Here is a 20519-nt window from a genome sequence, read left to right as displayed (position 1 = left end):
TAAAAGGCTCCATTACCTTGTACCTCACGTTATGGCTCTGTAGCAGACGGTTTTATAAAAATAGGCTAACGATTGTGTCATAACCACGCGACTTACTGTCACACAGTAGAGGAATTACCGTATAGTACAGGAGAAGCTCACAGGCAGTTTGGACTTACATTAGCTGTTTAAGTTTAATTACTAATGTTAACTAGCATGTTAGTAGGGCTGAACGATTAATTGCATTTGCGATAATATCGCGATATGTTAAAACTCAATTTCCTAATCACAAAGGCTGCGATTTGGTCTCGATTTGGTGACTCGCGAGAGCAAATCAGTCTGCACTCCGCAGAGAACGCATCAACTTAGCACGCTAACGCTACACTGTACCTTGAGCTGATCTCTGTCATTCAAACAATTCTGAGTTGAAGTTTAAATCTTTTACAGCTATTTTAATAAAATTAGTGGTTTTGTCCGGGCTCGAGTCCATACATGCAGTTAATGGATACAGGCACACAGAACTGAAGGCTCGGTTGGCAACGAGCTAGCTCTGATTAGCGGTTAGCTCCGGTTAGCGGTTAGCTCGTTAAAGATATGGGTGGAGGAGCTGCCACTGAGAGGGGTAACAACCAGACTGATAAATGACGTTCGGGGAGCTTTCACAGCAGCGTGGCCGCGGGGTTTCAATGGTGTTATTAGTACAGTTAATCCCACGGCAAGACCAGCAGTAACGATAGCCTCTCTGAGCTAGTGCTGTGTTGACGGTGTCATGCACACGGCACGCAACTTCACGAGGGGGAGGGGCTGGAGGCAGCTCCTCTCAGTGCACTGTAAAAAACTACTTGTGTGTGTATGTATGTATGTATGTATGTATGTATGTATGTATGTATGTATATATATATATATATATATATATATATATATATATATATATATATATATATATATATATATATACACACACTATATTTTTACTTATTTAACTGTCTAGTGTGTAATTGTGTGTTGTTCATACTATACAATGATTTATTGTTTGTCTTTGTTGAATAATACAGAAGACAAAGAGCTTAAAAAAATAATCGAATATCGAATCGCAATATTTGGGGAAAAAATCGCAATTAGATTATTTTCAAAAATCGTTCAGCCCTACATGTTAGTGATCAGTAATTAGCCTGTGCCTATGTTATCTCCTTACATATACCTACGCTCTCCGTCTCTGTAAGATTGGGAATGATTGAGATTTCTCTTGGCACAGCTACCAGGAGACTTCACACTTTCAGACAGGTTGCTCACGTCACATCTACGTCTTCAAGCTCAGTTGGAGGCTGGTCTCTGTAGAAGTCTACAACGTCGCTTTGTCCATTCATTTTACTCTCTATGCATGCAACAGATCAGAGAGCATGAAGCAGAAAGGTGAACGCCTCACCTGTTGAATGAGAGTCAACCTGACACGTGTTGTCTTTGAAGACTTAGGAATCATTCTTTGCGTTTAAACAAGCCTTAGCTGCTTGAGGTCCCGACCCTCAGGTTGGGAGCCACTGACCTAGAACTAGATTGATTCCCACAGCTTTTATTTAGTGGTACATGTTTTTGTGATGCTTTATTATTATGGACTGGAGATGGCAGCTACCTTCTGACATGATACTTACTGTATTGTCTCTGAGGAACACCAGTGTGTTACTAAGCAGTGGCGTGTATTCACGTGTACATGGCACACTGCAAGTCACAGGGAATTGGGCGATGTGTGGTATGCACTTGGGTGTGGTAATACACAATGAGACACCCCATTCATGTTTCACACCGCAGTGGTGTGGTTTGGTGTTGACAGCAGGAATGCTGCCACACGGAAACCAGACCGATCCGTCACCTGTCAAGAGTTTTAATGGAAAAGCACTTCCTGGCTGCCTCTACGGCGGGGCTTATAATCAGGACAGGAAGGGAGCTCTGAGCTCTCCCTGTGTTTATGAGGTTAAAGTGTGTGTATTTGGGCGTGTGTGTCTAAGTTCATGGTCCACTTACACTTGCTGCCCTTATGTAAACATCTACATGATACAAGCACACCTAGCACACCTGACCTCCACCTTTATACACAGACTTAAGCCCAATTTAGTGTCCTGCGTTAAATCTCTGCCCTAGGTGCACGTCGTAACCTGATGTGCACCTCTCCAAAAATGTAACATGTAACATGTCACGGCGACCCAGACCGAAACAACTGTGATTGGTCCGCTCAACCGTGGCTTGGTAGTGACTCATTTCCTGGTTCTCCTTCTCCATAAGGAACATGAAATCAAGGAGAGGGTTAACTTCTCCTGCTCCAGATTTCCCAGAAAGCACAGTGGAGACACTTTGTTCCTCTCAATGTGACTCAAGAGTCTCTACTCGCTCTGAAGCTAATCACTATCACTCTCTTACTCGCTATACCAACCCTCTGATCGCTGATCTGTTGCTGCCCTGTTGCCATCTCAGTCAATTAGACAACGGCAACGTGGAGGACACTAGTGAGTTGTGAACGGATAAATCGTGTCCTCAAACAATTTGAAATAATGTCAAGACTTGTGAATTTCAAGGTAAGGCTGTTTGATGCCTAACACTGCAAATCCTTTACTGTAACATTACCACAACAACAAATGTGTAGTCACGTGTTAGTATCCTGACATTCAGACTCTTTTCTCTTTAAAGTGATCAACAAATGGTAGATGTGAATGGTGATTCAGATGTCTGGAACCAGGTTTAACCTGTTACCTCGTGTCTCAAGTGAGTTCTCATTCGTTCAGACTTGATTTGTTTAGCCTTAAGCTTAATTTAAGGTAGCCGCGGTGTTCCGGGCGCAAAGTGATGTCACCACGGCTGTTTCCAGCGCCGAGGCTCCACAAGCTGTCGCAGCGCGTGGTCATGCCCCTCTAAATCTTTGGAACTACGTGCCCACTGCGTACGCTGTGCTTTCAGTTCAATACGGTCGGCTGGGAAGAACAGGTTTGTCTGTGCAAACATCTGTGTGATTCTTCATGTCAGACCACAGGGAGTCAAACAGCCTTAAGTATGTGTTCTGAAAGAGAGAGACACCACTCTGGGAGAAGAAGGCACATTTAGCTGGAGAGTGTGGAAAAACATGAGAGATGGTTTTGTTAAAGCAAGTCATTTAGATTTGGAGATGTTAATGATTGGAGGCGGTACCTCTGTGTTTAACATGGATGTGTTGTTTACTACTGTTGCCAGGCAGCCTGCTTTCCTTTACTTCTGCTCTCTTCTTCTCTAATACTTCTTGCTCATTCACAGATTATTTTGTCTGTACGCCCTCTCATGTTTGGGAGAATACTGCAGAGAACAATGCGTTGAGCATAAATGTTTCCGTGCATACTCGTAGCACGCGCGGCATCTACGGCACGGTGTCGCGCTCAAGCATACCCGACGCTTTAGTGTTTTTGTATTTTCAAAAGCGGTGATTTGGTTGGGATTTTGAATAGCGAACTGTTGAATACCTCCAATTTAAGTGGAAACAAAATCTAAACAAGCACTTTGATTAACTGCAGCTCTACCAACAAGTTGTTTAATTATATTGTCGCCAACTAAGTACTATTCACTACATTATTGTGTACTTGTACAATGAGTACAGTGCCATATTTCTAAACAGACAGAATGTACTTTGAGTTTTTTGTCTTTCATTTATTTATCTGTGGCTCAGCCTTTTTTCGGCACCTCCCTGCTTCAGTTTCACACGTTTACTTCACATTCGCACAGATCCACACATTTGTCCCCTCCTCAGTACAATCCCAGTCTGCTGCTTCTGACCGCGGAGCAGCTCAGCTGGAGCTCAGGCTGTACCCCCGCACAGTCGCTTCAGGAGGCGCTTCACTCACAACAGAGTCAGGCTGTCCTGAATTAGAAACCCAGTTGGACACATCCCAGATAACAGATTTCATCGCTCTGTGTTATTCCCAGTCTGCTGCTTCTGTACTGTATTCTGTTTCTGCAGAGACTTACTGTACATTAGGAAGCAAAACACAGTTAACTACACTTTTAAGGCACGGCATCAGCAGTGTTTAGTTTTGTGTGAGGGTAGTTTTGCATTGCCCGACCTAGTCCCCACAACGAAACAAACATGCAACTTATATTGCAGCTTATGTAGACACCAGTCTTATAGTCTCGCATTGCCAGACCTTCCTCCATAGCGCTGTGGAGGAGGGTCTGGCTGGTCCACACAGCGTTCCGGGATGGGAGAAAACCGTGCTCTGGTTTATTGGCATTTCTTTAAACCAATCACAATCGTCATGGGCGGTGCTAAGCGTCGCACGGAGCCACGGTGCCTCTGCTAAATAGTCTCAGGAAGGAACTTGTTTTGGTGGAACATGTGTACGTTCAAAAGTAGTTGTAGTCGTGCGAGAGAAAACTCAGATTGGACAGATAGTCTAGCTAGCTGTCTGGATTTAGATCTGAGGAGCAGTTAACCATAGTCCTCACAAATCCACCGGAGGTTAGAACTCCAACACAAAGGAAGGGCAAGGGGACGGACATCCGGCCGAAAATGAGGGAAATCCGGCGGAATTTCCGGCGGCACTGGAACTATCCTGGAAATGAAACGTGGTCAATATAGACTAGTGTGAGGGTGGTGCTAAGCCTCTGTATGGAGTGTGGCTGCTGCTGGAGGGTCTGTGTAGAGCAGATATTAAGGTTTTCCCATTATTTCAAACTGTATGCTTGTGTTAATCTGCATGGTCACAATAAGCTGAGAGTTTCAGTTTGTGGAGTCTGCAGCTTGGGTCCCAGATTTTGAGGAGAGAAGTTTTGGTATGATCCAGTATTAGCACTATGCTGTGGCTGGGTATTGTTTAAAAGTTTTTGTGTTCGGATATTTTTTATTTTTTTTTGCTTCTGCCCCGAAAGAAATAAGTTCCCAAATTGCTGAACTATTCCTTTTAAACTGTGACAAAAACCTTAGAACAACAACTGTGGCGGCAGTAAAGGGGTCACAGTGAAAAGTTATATTAGCAGGGCTTGAAATTCGGACAAGTACATTTACATTTCACTTGTCCATGCACAAAAGTCACTTGTCCGGGTAAAGATTTATCATTTTATACATTTTTTTGTGTTTTGCTAATGCAGAATTTGAACAAACCGTTGAAAGCATCCAAACTCTATCAACATTAATAAAATTCAGTTTAAACCGTAGAAACAAATGTGTCCCAAGAATAGATTTCCCCTTCAACAAGAAAAAAGGATCTCCAGACTCATAATACAAAGTTATACTTTGCACGCAGGTGTGCAGAAGTTAATATATTGAGATTCTAAGTGAATATTTTAAAGTTTCTCATTACTTTCAGATTCCTAGTCAATATTCTAAGTTACTATATCAATATATTGAGATATTTTGAGATATTGAGTCAATATATTGAGATTGTAAGTCAATATTTTAAATGTTCTCATTGCTTTGAGATTCTTAGTCAATATTCTGAGTTACTAAGTCAATATATTGAGATCCTGAATCAATATGTTGAGTTACTAAGTCAATATATTACAATACTAAGCCAATATATTTAGATTAAGTCAATATTTTATAGTTTCTCATTACTTTGATATTCTTTGTTTATATTCTGAGATACTGATCGATTGATCGATGATCAATATATTGAGATACTAATTCAATATTGAATATATTGAATATTGACTTGAACTTATACTATATCTAAAATAATTTTGTAGACATAACGTGTTTTTTTTTTTTTTTCTACAATTTCACTTGCTACCCGGCAGAAAGTTACCAAGGGATCCTTTAAAAGGTGTAGCTACTTTACAGTTGATTATTACCTGATATTTAATCCTGCAAGTCGCAGAGCTGAGGTTTTACAATAACTGACGGACAAACGAGTAGCGGAGCAGCGAGTAGCGGAGCAGCTAGTAACGTTACGAGACAGAGAGCCAGCCGTCAAGAGTCAAATTAACTTCATGCTTCATCCGCACAAAGCACACTTCTATCGCCACGAGTGACAGCTTTATTCGGCTCGTTTTCTGTGAACGATGTGGGGACGGGGTAACGTTAAAGCGTAGTTAGCATGCTAACGTTAGCTAACTAACACCGGCTGCCTGGCTTGCTGGTTCCGCGGTGCTTTCTTGCTGTATCGCTTACAGAGAATGAGCTGAACAGTGGGCTGGGTCTAACGTCAGCGGTCCGCTCTCCCGCTGCTGCTGGGTCTAACGTTAGTTAATGTATTTGTTTCAAATCGGTAAAGTAAAATCTGTAACATAAACGGAATGAGTGGCACATAATAACGTATATAATGCTTCATCCACACAAAACACATTGGTATCGCCACGAGTGACATCTGTTTCAGCTTGTTTTCTGTGAACGATGTGGCGAGGAGGTAACGTTAAGGTGGAGTTAGCAAGCTCATGTTAGCCAACTAACACCGGCTTGCTCGCCGTGCTTTCATGGTGCTTTGCTTACAGAGAATGAGCTGAACAGCGGGCTGGGTCTAACGTTAGCGGCGCGCCGACCCGCTGCCCGGGATTGTGGGGTAAAATATGTATTTGTTTCAATTCTGTAACATACACAAAATGAGTGGCACATAACGTGAAGTAACATGGTATTTTGTTTTGTTTGAGTTTTAACTTGTCCAGTGGGGCAAGTAAATTTCTCTTCCACAAAAAATTCACTTGTCCCGGACAAGCGGACAAGCCTTAATGTCGAGTCCTGATATTAGTATGGGATTATGAGGCGTTACAAGCTGTCTGATGGTCATAAGTGAGCAGCTTCAGCATGCAGTTGTTGAAATGTAAGCATGATGCCACAATTCACAAAAGTGAATATGAACCATTTTTTTCTTTCTTGAAGAAGCACACATCATCAAGAACACCAAGAAGCAACAAAACCTATTTTAGACCAGGTGCAGACACAGTGAGAGCTGGTATATAAAGAGTTTGACGTCTTCTGCTCAGCCTGGAGTTTGTAAAGGAGCTCAAGTGTCTCATTTATTTCCCAGGATTTGGCTCCCGGGATACCTTCTATCTGCTCACATGACCACTCTAACCTCTGAGCCTCCACCCACTCCCATATATGTCTGCGTAAACCAAGTGGAAGAACAATGATTAAGTTCCCCTCTTCCACTTGTCTGTTGTGAACTTTAAGCCACGGATAAACAGCAGACTCTCTGTGACGAATGGCAAACGCCCTGTGTTGAACCACCGACCATTAAAATGAAATGGGTAAAAGAAATCAACCCATGTGGGTGCTGACCTAAGAGGACCGTAAGCCATGCGTGGCCTTTAGGTACGCCATAACAATCACCACCTTTTGCTTATAGTGCTCTTCTACCTTCTAATCTCTCAGCATTATATACTGTAGCTGACAGGGAGCTGTGTGTCAGGCAGCGCTGTATTGTATTGGTAACTGGCTGGCAGTCTCTGAGGTCGCCCCAAGGGGATGTTTTACACCAGCGTTCAGAGAAAGAGGTCCAGGGTTGGGGCCAGGTGAAGTAACCTTGAACGTGTTAATGTCTGCAGACCGTTAACGGAGCGTATGTGCTGCGGAATGTATGTTTTAACCGGCTACACCAGCTGCGCACACACGGCGTAGGATTGTGTGAGTCACAGGCGAGACGCTGAGCTTTTGCTTTTGGGAAAAACCAAAACTCATTAAGTCGTTTCCTGTATATCGGTAGTTTAATTTAAAAATAATGACACTTTATGATCCATTTCTGTGTAACCTCACGTAAAATATATAAATTAAAGCCTGTCCTATTTTTACGCTTGTAGAGCAGATATCCAGATATCGGCGGAGCATACGCACCACTACGCTGCTCTCGGCCCGCTGTCTCCAGTTCCATTGATTAGAGTGAAAGCGTACGTTGGGTGGTCCGCTGCACATAGGTTACGCGTGCAATGTAGCCGGCCTGTAAAGTTCAAATTAATTGAACTTTTAAGGCGTGGAATGAGAAGCAAATTGCCTGTATGTGTAAAAACCGCTTTATCTCGTGCATCCATTTTTAAATGTATAGCATACTTAGATAATTTAGTCATTCTTGCAGGTGGGGTGGGCCGCCCCCACCCCCCCCCAAAAAACAATGGTAGGGGAAACGACACACATACGTATATATTTCAGTTTTTCAAGATCATTTTCTACAGTTTATTCTATTTTTAATGCTTCCTTTTTGTTGTCATTTTAGATGAAAGATTCTTGGTTGTTTTACAGTTTCTCTTTTTTCTGTCAATCCTCTCCACACGTCCCATTCCTTTTGAAGGCAGAATTCCTGTTCTCCTGCCGTCTATAGATTGCTGCAGGATTTTTTTCAGGACTGTTTGTTTTATAAGAAAGAGAAGGGGATACAATAGGTATTTTCTTTTATTTCTAGGACACTTTAACTTCCGCTGTTTTTTGTAAAAAGGATTTCCTCTTTACCTGCCTTCTATTCATTTTTAAATGCCCGTAGAGGATGTTATCTCTTAGCATGGCAGTGGGGATGTGATTTTCAGGCCATACCTCAAAAACAAACCTGTTCTCCTGCTTGTCCTTCACTTAACCTTTTCTTGTTGTGATGCATAGTTTCGTATTTCCTTTTTTTTTCTTCGGTCTTTCTAATGAAGGAAGCTGCTTTGCTGTGTTACTTACCGTCTGTTTCCATAATCGCTCTGTGTTTGCCTCCCGCGTTGAGGTACACATGTAGCTACGCAGCAGCAGAGGTGGGCGTTCGGTTTAACAGACTGCAAAAGTACATCATCAAGATGCACACAAATCCCATCTTTCCCCCCTCCTCCACATCTCTTCCTACTCCTTGCGGTTTAGTCACAGGTCAGTCTTTAGCCAGAAAATGACAAGCATGGTTTTGGAAAAGCAGGGGGGATGACATAAACCCTATCGTTGGCAGTGCATCCTAAGACGTTTAGAGGAAGACCAGGAGGGCGCAGTTTCCTTAAGAGTATCCTCGGGTAAAATGGTGACTCACGCAGTAGGAATATTGCCAGTAGACCCAGTGCGTTTCACTTCATACCGAAAGCAACGCCCCAGGTTCAGCAGACAGTGGCTCACCTCTGTGAATTTGTTTTCTAACGATTCACAGGACCAGGATGCACCTTTAAGTATACTTTAAGGTATTTAGTGACTTGAGGCTGCCTCAGACAAACTCTCAGATTGAGCTGCAGACGTGTGATTTGGTTTAGCTATGCGTTTTTGCTCCATGCTGCCAGTCAGCTCTCTCTAGAAGTTTATTATGGAAGCCTACTATATGAAAGACTGTAACCTTGCAGTACAGTCAATCCAAGGGACCCTGAAGTCATGGATGAGAGCAGTGAACGTGCTCCACCAAGCTAGTCAGTACCCTATGTGTTAACACCATTGGTTTGGGGTTGTGTCTGAAACAAACAACCTGTTCACAATATCCAACCAGCCCCTCAGAGGTTTGGCAGGAGTGCATGTTTGTTGTGTTATAGAGCAAAACAATAACTCAGATGTACTGTACTGGATATTTGTTGACAGAGCTGGTAGTCTGTCACAAGCTGCAGCAGTACATATTTTAAGTTTAAGTTTCCATCTGCCATCTGCAGTGCAGTAACGACCACATGTTGGTCAGGGTCACGGTGCACAAAATCTTTGTTTCAGTACATGTTTTGTTAGCTTGTACTTTTTTTGTTTCTACAGGACATACTAGCCAAAATGTACATGTGAAGCAACATTCTAGCAAGCACTTTAAAACCCTATAATGGATGCATTCCGTTTATGCAATCGCTAACGGTTTAGCATTTTTGGACAACTTTGGTAGCTATTTTCCACAAATCTTTTTTCGTCTGATCTATCACTATTTGTCCAGTGTAGCTGTATATCACTGGGAAACCCCCAGATAGTTATTGATATTTGAGACTTTCCAGCTCTGGTTAGTAATTTGGGTTGGCCATAATGATGACACTTGTTAATGTATATGAGCTATACGTCCAAAGGCTAACCCAACTAGCAAGGTTTAGCCAACAGACACGTCTTTATTGTACTTCAGAATTCACTTTCTGCACATCCTTATTTTGGCTAATTTGACCGTAAAGTTGTGGTTCACTGACTGTGCAGAACCAAAGGAAGTGGATTCTGGAACCAAACATCCTGAACCAAATTGTTCAGGACAAACTGATAGACCTCTACCGTGTATACAACTGGAGGATACTGGTTTGTATCCAGTACTGGAAGGGGAACTCTGAATATGAATGATGCTGTTCTCACCTCCCTCAATAACTACTGGCAAACTGCCCTTGAGCAAGGCCCTTAATCTCCCAGCACAAGGCTCAGGTTGTACTACACAGCTCCCAAGTAGGACTGTATACAACTTTATGAATGTGAAGCAAAAACAAACCACATGGACAGCCTCAGCCAGTCTCCTGAATCAATACATTTATCTAAATAAAAAGCTGAAAAAGGGGAAATTGGAAGCATTACCTCCTCTTCTTGCCTGTAGACCCCAAGGATTTTTTGTGTGTTGCGGTTACTTGAGCATGTGTACCGTGAAAAGTGTTCTCCAAGGTAATGAACATTTATAAGAGGAGGGCAGGAAAGGAAGGAAAAGCGAGAGAGGTGAAGAGGCTGGCGGAAAACCTGGAGGAAGGATTAGGAGTCCTTTTAATGTTCAGCGATAGGGGAAGGAAAGGAGGAGGAAGGGGAGGGGAGGGAGATGGTTCCTGTCATACAAACAAATTCTACTCCTCCTCTGTTTGGGAATCTGTCCATACCATCCTCCTTCCATTCCCTTTCTCCTCTCTTAACATGCAAATCGGCAGCATTGACCCATTTCAAGTTACACATCATGATATCAAGATATTACAAGAAGCCAAACGTCTTGCAGAATAATTCTTTGCCGTGTTAGATTTAATCTTGGATGTGCCTGGAACTCTCCACTGCAAAAGGAAAAACCTTTCAGTCAACATGCAATGTTTCTTTATTCTTTCACATATATTTAGTTTTGATAAAGCTCTAACTTATTACTGTGATTTGAATAATCAGTGCTGACATTTTGAAATGTAAAAACGATGGTTACGATAGAAACAAGTTAAATAAAAAGTTCTAGCAAACCAAACTCCCTTAAGGCCCTGACACACCAACCCGACGGCCGACCGTTGGCGGAAAAGCCAGTCGGACTGATCGGTCTCCCCGAGGTCCACAAAGTGCCTCGGAACACACCAAAGTGACACTGACTTAAGCGTACGTTCTGCGCGTACGCGAGACGTAATACGTAAACAAATTTTAACCGGCAGCTGATTGGATGAACATGTCATGTGGGTCTGTCTTCTCCCAAATTTCAAAGCCAGACCATAATGGCAGCTCGTTCAAAATACGATCTCGTATTTTCTGAAAATAGTTCACCGAAACGTGTTTCTGAAACATTTTAAGGGAGAAATAAGCCGTGCAGCTGCTGACTCTGTCTGCATTTCAGATCAAAAAAGGTCAGTTTGAAAGATTTTCATCAGATTTTGAGAGGCGTTAGTCACGCTCATCCCGCTCGTCATTTCCGGTAATTGGTCATGGAGTCCGACTGCCCACTGGCCGATTGAGTCAGATCGGCCCAAATGAAGACCGACAGCTCCTCCGACTGACGACGGTACAGAACACGCCAAACAGACTCGGGTCACTGACCTCACCAGGCTGTCCCGACGGCCGGTTATCAGGTTGGTGTGTCAGCGCCTTTACACCTTCATAATGCGAACCAAACCTCTAGTCCATCAGATTCTGAAGATCCCCATTTAGGGATCCCCTCATTTTAAATAATGTATCAATTCGTCTGTTACAGTTCTACTATGACAGGAACTCTTGAATGTGTGGCTCTGTCGCTAAAGGAGCACCAGCTCTGTTCTGAATGAATGTCTGGAGAAATGTCAGATGATGAAAGAGAACACATCTCATAGTGGTCAGCTGGAAGTAAACATGTAGCAGATTAGCTCGTTAGCAGCAGTGCTAACGCAGATACTCGTGTCGGTCACATGTCCTTGCCTTGCACCTCGCAGTTGTTCCTTGAGTTTCTCTCTTATGAGCTCATTTTCAGCCTTGTGTGCATGATGGGCAATGGCAACTAATCGCCAGCCTTTTAAAGTTATTTTTTTAGTTCTTTATTTGGGTTTTAGTACAAAACTTGATAGAACGGTAACATTAACACAATAAGTCAGCATAGCATCCATATTCATAATTTTTCTAAAGTCCCCAAACTTTCAGGCTGCCATATTAATTAATGTGCAATACTAATGATAAATGGATTTTCATAAGCATACATAAAACTAAAATGTAAGAAAATGTACCAAGGAAAGAACTACCCCAGTCAAAGCATAGCTAAACTCATATTTGCCTTTCCCCAAACAAAAGATGTAGACAAAAATACACTTACAAAAGTAAGTTATCCGACATTTGTTCAAAGTTGAAAAAGTTACCATCAGCCAATTTTTGTTTTACACTTGCCTGTTAAGTCTGGTAAACTGAAAGGGTCAATTTGTAGTCCACCAATGTCCGTGTGAGGAAAGGATGAAGATTTGTGAGTGCAAATCAGGTTACCTCTCCTCCTCCTCCTCCTCCCGTGACTGGAGTGGTTTCCTCCTCCCAGCTGTCCTGGAGGTTTCCCCCCTCTCCTTCCCCACTGCCGTTAGCTGCGGTGACGTCCACAATCGACCCCTTCCTATCACAGACGCTGAGGCATAAATGAGACAAACAGCCTGTTGCGAGCACATATCTGATATTACAGCAGCAACCCGGGCTGATGTGGGCCAAATCCTCATGTGGCCGAGCGTGTTGTCTGCATTTTCAACCTGAATTAGGTTCCTCTCACATCTCCGTCTCACGTCCACCTCGGGTAGGGGAACTGATCTGTCTCCAAACCTCCCTGGGCAGCAGCCTTTAAAAAAAATAAATAGAGAGGAGCAGAAAATAGAAAGAAGAGACTGAGATGTACAATGCTGCGCCTCTCTCTCTCTCTCTCTCTCGCTCTCGCTCTCGCTCTCGCTCTCGCTCTCTCTCTCTCTCTCTCTCTCTCTCTGCTGCTTCCTCTGCTCTCCGTTTGGCCAATGAAGCCCACGGACACGCTGCCTCGTCCCCCTCCAGGGGAAACCTGATCCACGAGGTGTCTCTTTACATTTTTCCAGCCCCACTCGCTACAAACAAGACACAAGAAGGAGCGTGGGTCCACCAGACTTCTGTTGTCCACATGTTTGGCTCAAATCAGCTCACACCGCAACGTTCATGACTTTTGTTTTCTACTGTTGTTGCCCAACAGGGAAAGGAGACCTGATTAAGTGAGTGACAGTATTCATGAATGTGTATTGTGTGTGTGTGTGGTGGGGGGTGGGGGGGGGGGGGGAGACATTGAGTGTTAAAGTTAGCCTCTGCTGTCAAGGGCTGTCACTGCTACCAGCCGCGTGTGAGGAAAGTCAGACTTAAAATGGACTGGGAATGGTAACAGAAGACAAGTGTTTTTACCGGCTGAGAGGAGAAGGAACATTCACAGCTGGAATGAGTACATTTTACATTTCTGACTGTATGTGGAGCAAGGTGTTTGTGTTGATGTTCTGTGGGGGTGAATTCATTCTGTGAATGGGTTTCCAACCTGTTCTGAATGGGGAAACGGTTCCAAAGGAGAACCAAGAGTTTGGTAAGTTTTGAAAGTGAAGTTTGGACCTGTTGAGCTTCCGTCTGCTTTGCTGTTAAGCACGTGCCAATACACGAGTATAGCGTGTAGTATAACGGCTGATTATTTTCATTATCAGTTATGGTTTTTGATTAAGTGTTAAGTCTATAAAACATCTAAAAAATATAGGAGAAGCCTTGTCACATTTCCCAGCGCTCAAGGTTGGATCTTGATAATGTCTAAAACTCAAATAAATTAATTTACAATGATATAAAAACAGACATTTGCACACACATGCTGGAAACAGACAGTGTTCGACATTTTTGCTTGACAACCCTATTATAAAAGTTGTTGTTTTTGTTCACTAATCAATACATCGACTAATCAGCTCAACTCTTATTACAGTAAATCTTTTTTGTTTCTTTTTTGCTTAATTAATATACCTGTAGCAGGATTCAACAGGACCTTTTAATCAATAAGCAAAATATCTAGTGAGAAATGACAAATTGATTATAGGATGAAGGAATTCTTAGGCAATTGGGGTTATTAGTTAACATTGGTTAACATTTTGTCTATCCTTCCCGTCATTCAGATCTGCTCCAAAATGTAATGGGTTCTTATGGCACCCTTCCACCACGTTTCATAAAAATCAGGCCAGTAGTTTTTCCGTAATCCTCCTGACAAAACCAAACAAACAAATTGACAAAGCGAATCAAGAACATAACCTCCAGAGGCAGAGGGAACTAATCAAAGGGAGTACAAATCTGGCCTTAAACTGTGGCACTTGATAGTTTTTGATACTGAAAAGTCGGAACAGTAGGTATTAAGGTTCATAATCAATGAAATCTAAGCAAAACCAACCCTAATCCAATACAAGAGATTAGTATGTACTGATTAGGGATTGACAGATGCTGGTTTTTCAAGGCCGAGACCGATACCAGTTAGTAGTTAGTAGGGCTGGGCGATATGGAGTAAATCAGATATCACGATATTCTTGACCAAATACCTCTATCGATATTGTGGCGATATTCTAGGGTTGAAAATTGGTGCTTTAACAAAATATCTTCACACTTAGATAAATAATCATCAGTAGTGTGGACATAATTTTGAATTTAAAATTTAATTTAAATGGGGAAAAGGCAAATAATAGAACAGCTAGAACAGGCTGGTAAGTTCAGAAAAGTACATCACTTTACTGTAATGCAGCTTTTAAAACCAGGAAAAGACACCACTTATGTCATATCACGATATTATGATATCCCAAATCTAAGACGATATCTAGTCTCTTATCACCATATCGATATAATATCAATATATTGCCCAGCCCTAGTAGTTAATACAAGCGAGAACCGATATTTAGAACCAAAATGTGTTGACCGTAAAAGGAAAATCTTTAAGTCAAAATTAAGATTTTGGAATGTTACAAAATCTAACCCAAAACTTTGTTTAGATGCTTTAAGCAATTATTACAAAAACATGCATGTCTTGGCTCTTGTGTAAGGGCTCTGACACACCGAGCCGATAATCGGCTGTCTGACAGTCTGGCGAGGTCGGTGACTCGAGTCTGTTCAGTGTGTTCCGTGCCGTCGTCAGTCCGAGGAGCCATCGGCCTTCATTTTGGCCGACCTGACATGTTGCGTTGGAGGGCGGGCAGTCGGACTCCATGACCAATCTGATTGGTGGAGTGCTAATCCGGATATGACGAGTGGGATGAGCGTGACTAACGCCTCTCAAAAACGAAAATCTTTGTCAATCTGAAATGAAGACAGATTCAGCAACTGCACGGCCTATTTGTTGCTTAAAATGTTTTCAGAAACAAGTTTTGGTGAACTATATTAGTAAAATATGAGATCGTATTCCGAACGAAGCCGCCATTATGCCCAGTTGAAAAATCCGGGAGCAGCCAGACCCACGTGATGCGTTCGTCCAGCAGCTGTTTTCATTTTTTTCAAGTCGCCGTCGGTGTGTTCTGAGGCACTTTTTGGACCTCGGGGAGCCGACTGATCACTTGGACTGCCTTTTCTGCCGTCGGGTTAGTGTGTCAGGGGCTTTAGGAAAGTGCAGCAGCCGAGGTGAAGGACAGCTACCTCCTGTGTTGAGTTTGATTCATCGGTGCTCATGTCTGGAGGAATCTCTGCTATGTTGAGTCCTGCAAGCGACCCGGCCCTCTCACCTGGACAGGCGAACGCTGTCTTTGTGTGAACCGTCCCAGTTCCTGCTGCTGCCGCTTTAGAGAGCAGTGTTTTTTTGTTTTGTTTTACGTTTCAGACTTTGAGCTGATGCTCTCAGTACAGCATCTTACTCAAGGAAACGTTTGATGTGACACATCAGCTGTCGGGGGGTTCAACTGCCCCGCCACTGTTGGTGCTGATGGCATGGAGTAGAAGCAAATGAAACACTGGAATGAATTGATTACTTAGGAAGAAGAGTTAAGCAGTTAAAAAGCTGAATCCTTCAAAAGCTTCAGCAATCTTGAGACCTGCAGTCATGTTAAGGTTATTTTAAGTCCTGTTTTTTTTCCTGTGGTGCGGCTTAATACTTAAAGGTCCAATATGTGATATTTGTACTGTAATAAATCCAAAAATGACACCAATGCCTCATCAGATATTAAGGAAACATGTTAAACTGAAATACTATCTTTTCTGACAACATTGCTAATTTCAGTATTTTTTCTTTTTGAAATTTACATTCCGTGACGGAATTTATGTTTATGTTTTGGTCTGTGTGTTGTTATCAACGGCCCAGTTTGACAGGCAGGCCGGGTTGCCAGATATACCTGTAAAAACGTAAACCCAGCACGCTACAGCTGTAACAGTAGTACAGCCATGAAAGCAGCAAACAAACCAACAGGATCAACGGAGATAGATTCTACATGACATAAAAAAAAGAAAACAGCATGTTTCTAACAGTTGCGTGACCAGAGACGTAACAACCCCCTGGTAAATATTGGAGATGTATTTGAAAGATGGAGACAGCTTAGATCCCAAAAGGACGCAGTTGGCTTATTTTCTCCTGAACAGGTTAGCATTAGCTTCAGGCTAATTTATCACAGCTACTAGGGACAGGCATTTTTTGTCATTTCAACATTTGTGTACTCACATTGAATTATATAGCTAGAGTACCCGAGTTGGTTACTCGCAAAAACAATTGAGACATAGCCAGTAAAGTGATCCCGACTGGTCCTGGCTAACGCCGCCATGCTAACCCTGCTAACTGTTAACGTTACCGGGAGGACCAGGCAGGCAGCCCATGGCTGTTTACAGCGTGTAGTTCAGCGGTGAGTTATTTTAAACCACGAGAGGGGGGCTGTAAATCAGAAAGAGAGGACTGTGAGTTTGCAGTGTGTTTAGTGATTGTTGCCGTAATTCTAGCTAAGCCAATGAAGTGTGTTCTGTCGGCAAGGTAGTGGTATTTTTAGCGTTTTGTATTGTAATTTTAAGCCGAGGAAGTGTGCCTGACTGGCGTGTGGAGAGGACAGTGAGGTTGTTGTGTTTTTAGCGGTTCATACTGTAATTTTAAGCCGAAAAAGTGTGTCTGTCAGTTGGTTACAGAGCTCCGCGTGAGCACGGGCTTTTATGACTGTCAATATAGCCAACATCTACCATTAGCTACTCTGCTGTGCTGTCGAGTAATGTCTGACTATGTGAGACTAGCATCTAACGTTAGCTACTCCGCTGTGCTGTGGAGTAACGTCTGGCTATGTGAGACTAGCATCTAACGTTAGCTACTCTGCTGTGCTGTGGAGTAACGTCTGGCTATGTGAGACTAGCATCTAACATTAGCTACTCTGCTGTGCTGTGGAGTAATGTCTGGCTATGTGAGACTAGCATCTAACGTTAGCTACTCTGCTGTGCTGTGGAGTAATGTCTGGCTATGTGAGACTAGCATCTAACGTTAGCTACTCTGCTGTGCTGTGGAGTAATGTCTGGCTATGTGAGAAAAGCGTCTAGCAACATTGTTGTGAATGCTGCGGTCTCAGCCTGGCAACCAACGTGAACTTGGAGTCTGGGCAGGAGGGGGCGGGGGAGACGACTCTCCAGTATTTTGAATTGGTAGTGCAGTAACTATTTTAACCGCTAGCTGCCAGTATTACATACAATATTACATATTGCACCTTTAATACCTGACAAAACAATAGTAAGCGCCTCAGGATCTTTAACATGTGTGTCCATCCATGTTAAAATAATGTTAATATCAGTGCTGAAACGGGACTATTAGTCTATTCATTTATGTGTTAATGGACAGAAAATAAATCGACAACTTTTTTAGATAATTGATTCAGCAGTTTAAAGGAATCCATCAAATAAAAATGGCACTAAGCTTCAATATCGTCAGTGTGAGGATTTGCAGGTTTTCTACATCATTTTAAACCATTACACCTGCCAATAATTTTCTCGGTTACTCTTTGGTCTGTCAAATGGCAGAAAATATAGAAAAATGCCCAAATTCAAACTGACTGAAAATCCCAAACCCCAAGATGTTACTACCATAGAAGAAAAACAGGAAAATATTCACCTTTTCAGAGGCTGCAACCAGCAAATGTTTGGCTTTTTTTTTCTTTTCTTTTTTTTCTTGAAAAATGGCCTAAATGATTTAATACGTTATCAAAGCTGTTTCATATTAATTTTCTTGTAATTGACTAATCAAATAATCCTGTCAACTCTATAATAGAGTAACCAAAGCACAGGGGATTGCCATCAAATAGCATTTAAAGTACCACTTTAGCTACTGTTAACTGCAACTTGCTGATGTAGTATAAAGCTAATAAAACCCTGTAAATATGCATTGTGTTTCCGATCAAACGGCTGCATAATTACCAACTATTAAAATGACGTGTCTTCTTTTTTATCCACCAGCGCAACATGCGTCACTAGCATTTACAGCTCAAGTAGGAATAGAAACCTGCACACTGGAAGGCTTGGTGATGTTTTTAAGTCATGTTTACTCATTGAACTGCACAGGGAATCTAACCCCTAACCCTGCTGAGTGTTAATACCAGACTCCTGCAATCTAGACTGATTCTAAGAAGAGAAAGACATAAGGTACTGCTGTCCAGTTTTAGTATTTGAGGGCATTTATTGAAGGTGTTCTTTAGTAGGGGTTAGTGCTATTAAAAGTGCACCAGGACACACTTTGAGGATTGCTTCACATTTTCCCTGAATGAACATTGTAACAAGTTTTTCTTGCTGTTATCACTCCTCCTGTTCATACTCTGCTATAATTAGAGATGCCTTTCTAATAGTCTTTGTTAACTTCAGACTTTTAAATACATTTTTGCACAGAAAAAGAGCTGTGAAGTTTAGGAAGAGATTTTTTTAATGGCAAGTATGAGCAGGAGGAATGGTTACAGCAAGACTAAGACATTTGATGCAGTTTGAAGACAAAGCGCTTAGTTATTTCATTGCACGTTACTGATGAATAGGGTTGGGCATCGAGAACCGATTCCTACTTGGAATCGGTTCAGAAATTACGATTCCAGTAGAATGGTTTCTTTATTGGAATCGTTTAGAGGATTTGGTTTCAAATCTGATCATGGGTTCCAAATTTAACGTGCAAGTTTTGGTTTCCGTAGCGGCCAGGCGCTTGTTGTGTTGCAGCCATGGAGCACAGTAAGCAGCGCTCTAGTGTGGCTTTATTTTACATACCTGGAAACTAGTCATGGGAAAATGTCATCCACGTGAATCGTGTAGATCCAAAGAGTTTTTATGTGGGGGAGGAGGGGGGAATTGTCTAAAGCTGTCCTGTCAGAAATAAAGGCCTTTAAAAAAAAAAAAAAAATAATAAAAACAAACAAACAGTGGAAACACCTTGAACTGTGAAATGTAATACTTTCCCCAATGAACTTTTTGAACTCACCTTCAGAACACAAGATAAAATAAGAGTTTACTTGCAAATTGTCTTGGGCAAAATAATTGTTTTTCCCAATTACTCTCATTAGGAGCGTGCAGGAGTCTTATGGTTTGTCTCAGTGAGATATCATTCAGACATTTAGTACCTGCTACACCTTGTTACCAAAACACAAGAGTGAAAGTGACTAGGGCCTCCGTAGTTCTGCCATCTGCTGTGTTGTTGGCTACAGTAGCTGGGAGCAAAGTTTACCCAGGATGACTGCATATGTGTTAATGATTGACAGCAGCATGGCGCCTTGCAGGGACTCTTGTATGAGACCTGAGAACATGGAGACAGGGACACGGGTAGTTTGTATCTGGGTCCTGAACAGAGTTTTTCCATTACACAAATCCTGCACACATGCAGGCTATGTACAGTATTTGCATGTGTAGGACTGTGCTCGGAATACTGGGCCTTTTTGTTGGAATCACTCTAGGCTTGCCTCTATGTGAGTGCACAGCTGTCAGTTGTAGGAACATTCCCTTCAGTTTTTTCACAGTGTCATAATAGGCAATACAATACAATACAATAACAAGTCTAATATCAGATCTGAAATCTATTGCGGTGCAGTTTCAAACAAGGAAATGGCATCAAGCTGTGCTACAGCACCTACTAGGGGTGTAATGATACATTGATCTGGGTCTATCTATCTATCTATCTATCTATATTGATTCAATCCCCAACGATCCAATCGTCATCTTTAAGATGCACCTTGATTTTGAAATTCCACTTTATATTTGTTCTTTCTATAAAAAAAGAATATTCTTTTTATTTAAATGGATGGAGGAGCTTAGTAATGACATTTTCAAATCATATTTTAGTTGCTTTTTGTAGATATGAATAAATATGACAAATGACCGCATTAATTGGGTATGTATCGTCTCGTTACAGTTGCAGGCCCCCGAATGGGATCAAAACAACGTTGCATTGTCTTTGTGATATCAGTTAATATTGTATTGTTGTCCAAAGAATCAATATAATATCGTATTGTGATAAAACGTGGGATTTACACCCCTAGCACATACCTGACATTATGTCATTGGATGTTATTGGTGGCTGCACGTCGTCCTTTTGATTAGTTGA

General features: G+C 42.1%; 1 protein-coding gene across 7 annotated transcripts in view; it reads left to right on the top strand.

Moving 5' to 3' along the window:
• ppp2r5eb (protein phosphatase 2, regulatory subunit B', epsilon isoform b) overlaps positions 1-20519 on the top strand; it is a 71405-nt gene that overhangs the window by 14632 nt on the left and 36254 nt on the right. The window contains exon 1 of one of the 7 annotated variants that reach the window (XM_028565479.1): positions 13054-13215. The exons of 5 other annotated variants lie outside the window; for them this stretch is intronic. Coding sequence is in view for 1 of the 2 variants with exons in the window: in XM_028565478.1 (XP_028421279.1) it covers positions 13514-13571 (58 nt within the window). In the remaining variant the exon portion in view is untranslated. Of the gene's footprint in view, positions 1-13053; positions 13216-13322; positions 13572-20519 lie in introns of those variants that run through there. One more of the 7 variants, XM_028565478.1, reaches the window with a different exon arrangement.

This window comes from Perca flavescens, chromosome 20 (assembly GCF_004354835.1).
Source record: "Perca flavescens isolate YP-PL-M2 chromosome 20, PFLA_1.0, whole genome shotgun sequence".
NCBI lineage: Eukaryota > Metazoa > Chordata > Actinopteri > Perciformes > Percidae > Perca > Perca flavescens.
This window is presented reverse-complemented; position numbering and strand designations above follow the sequence as displayed.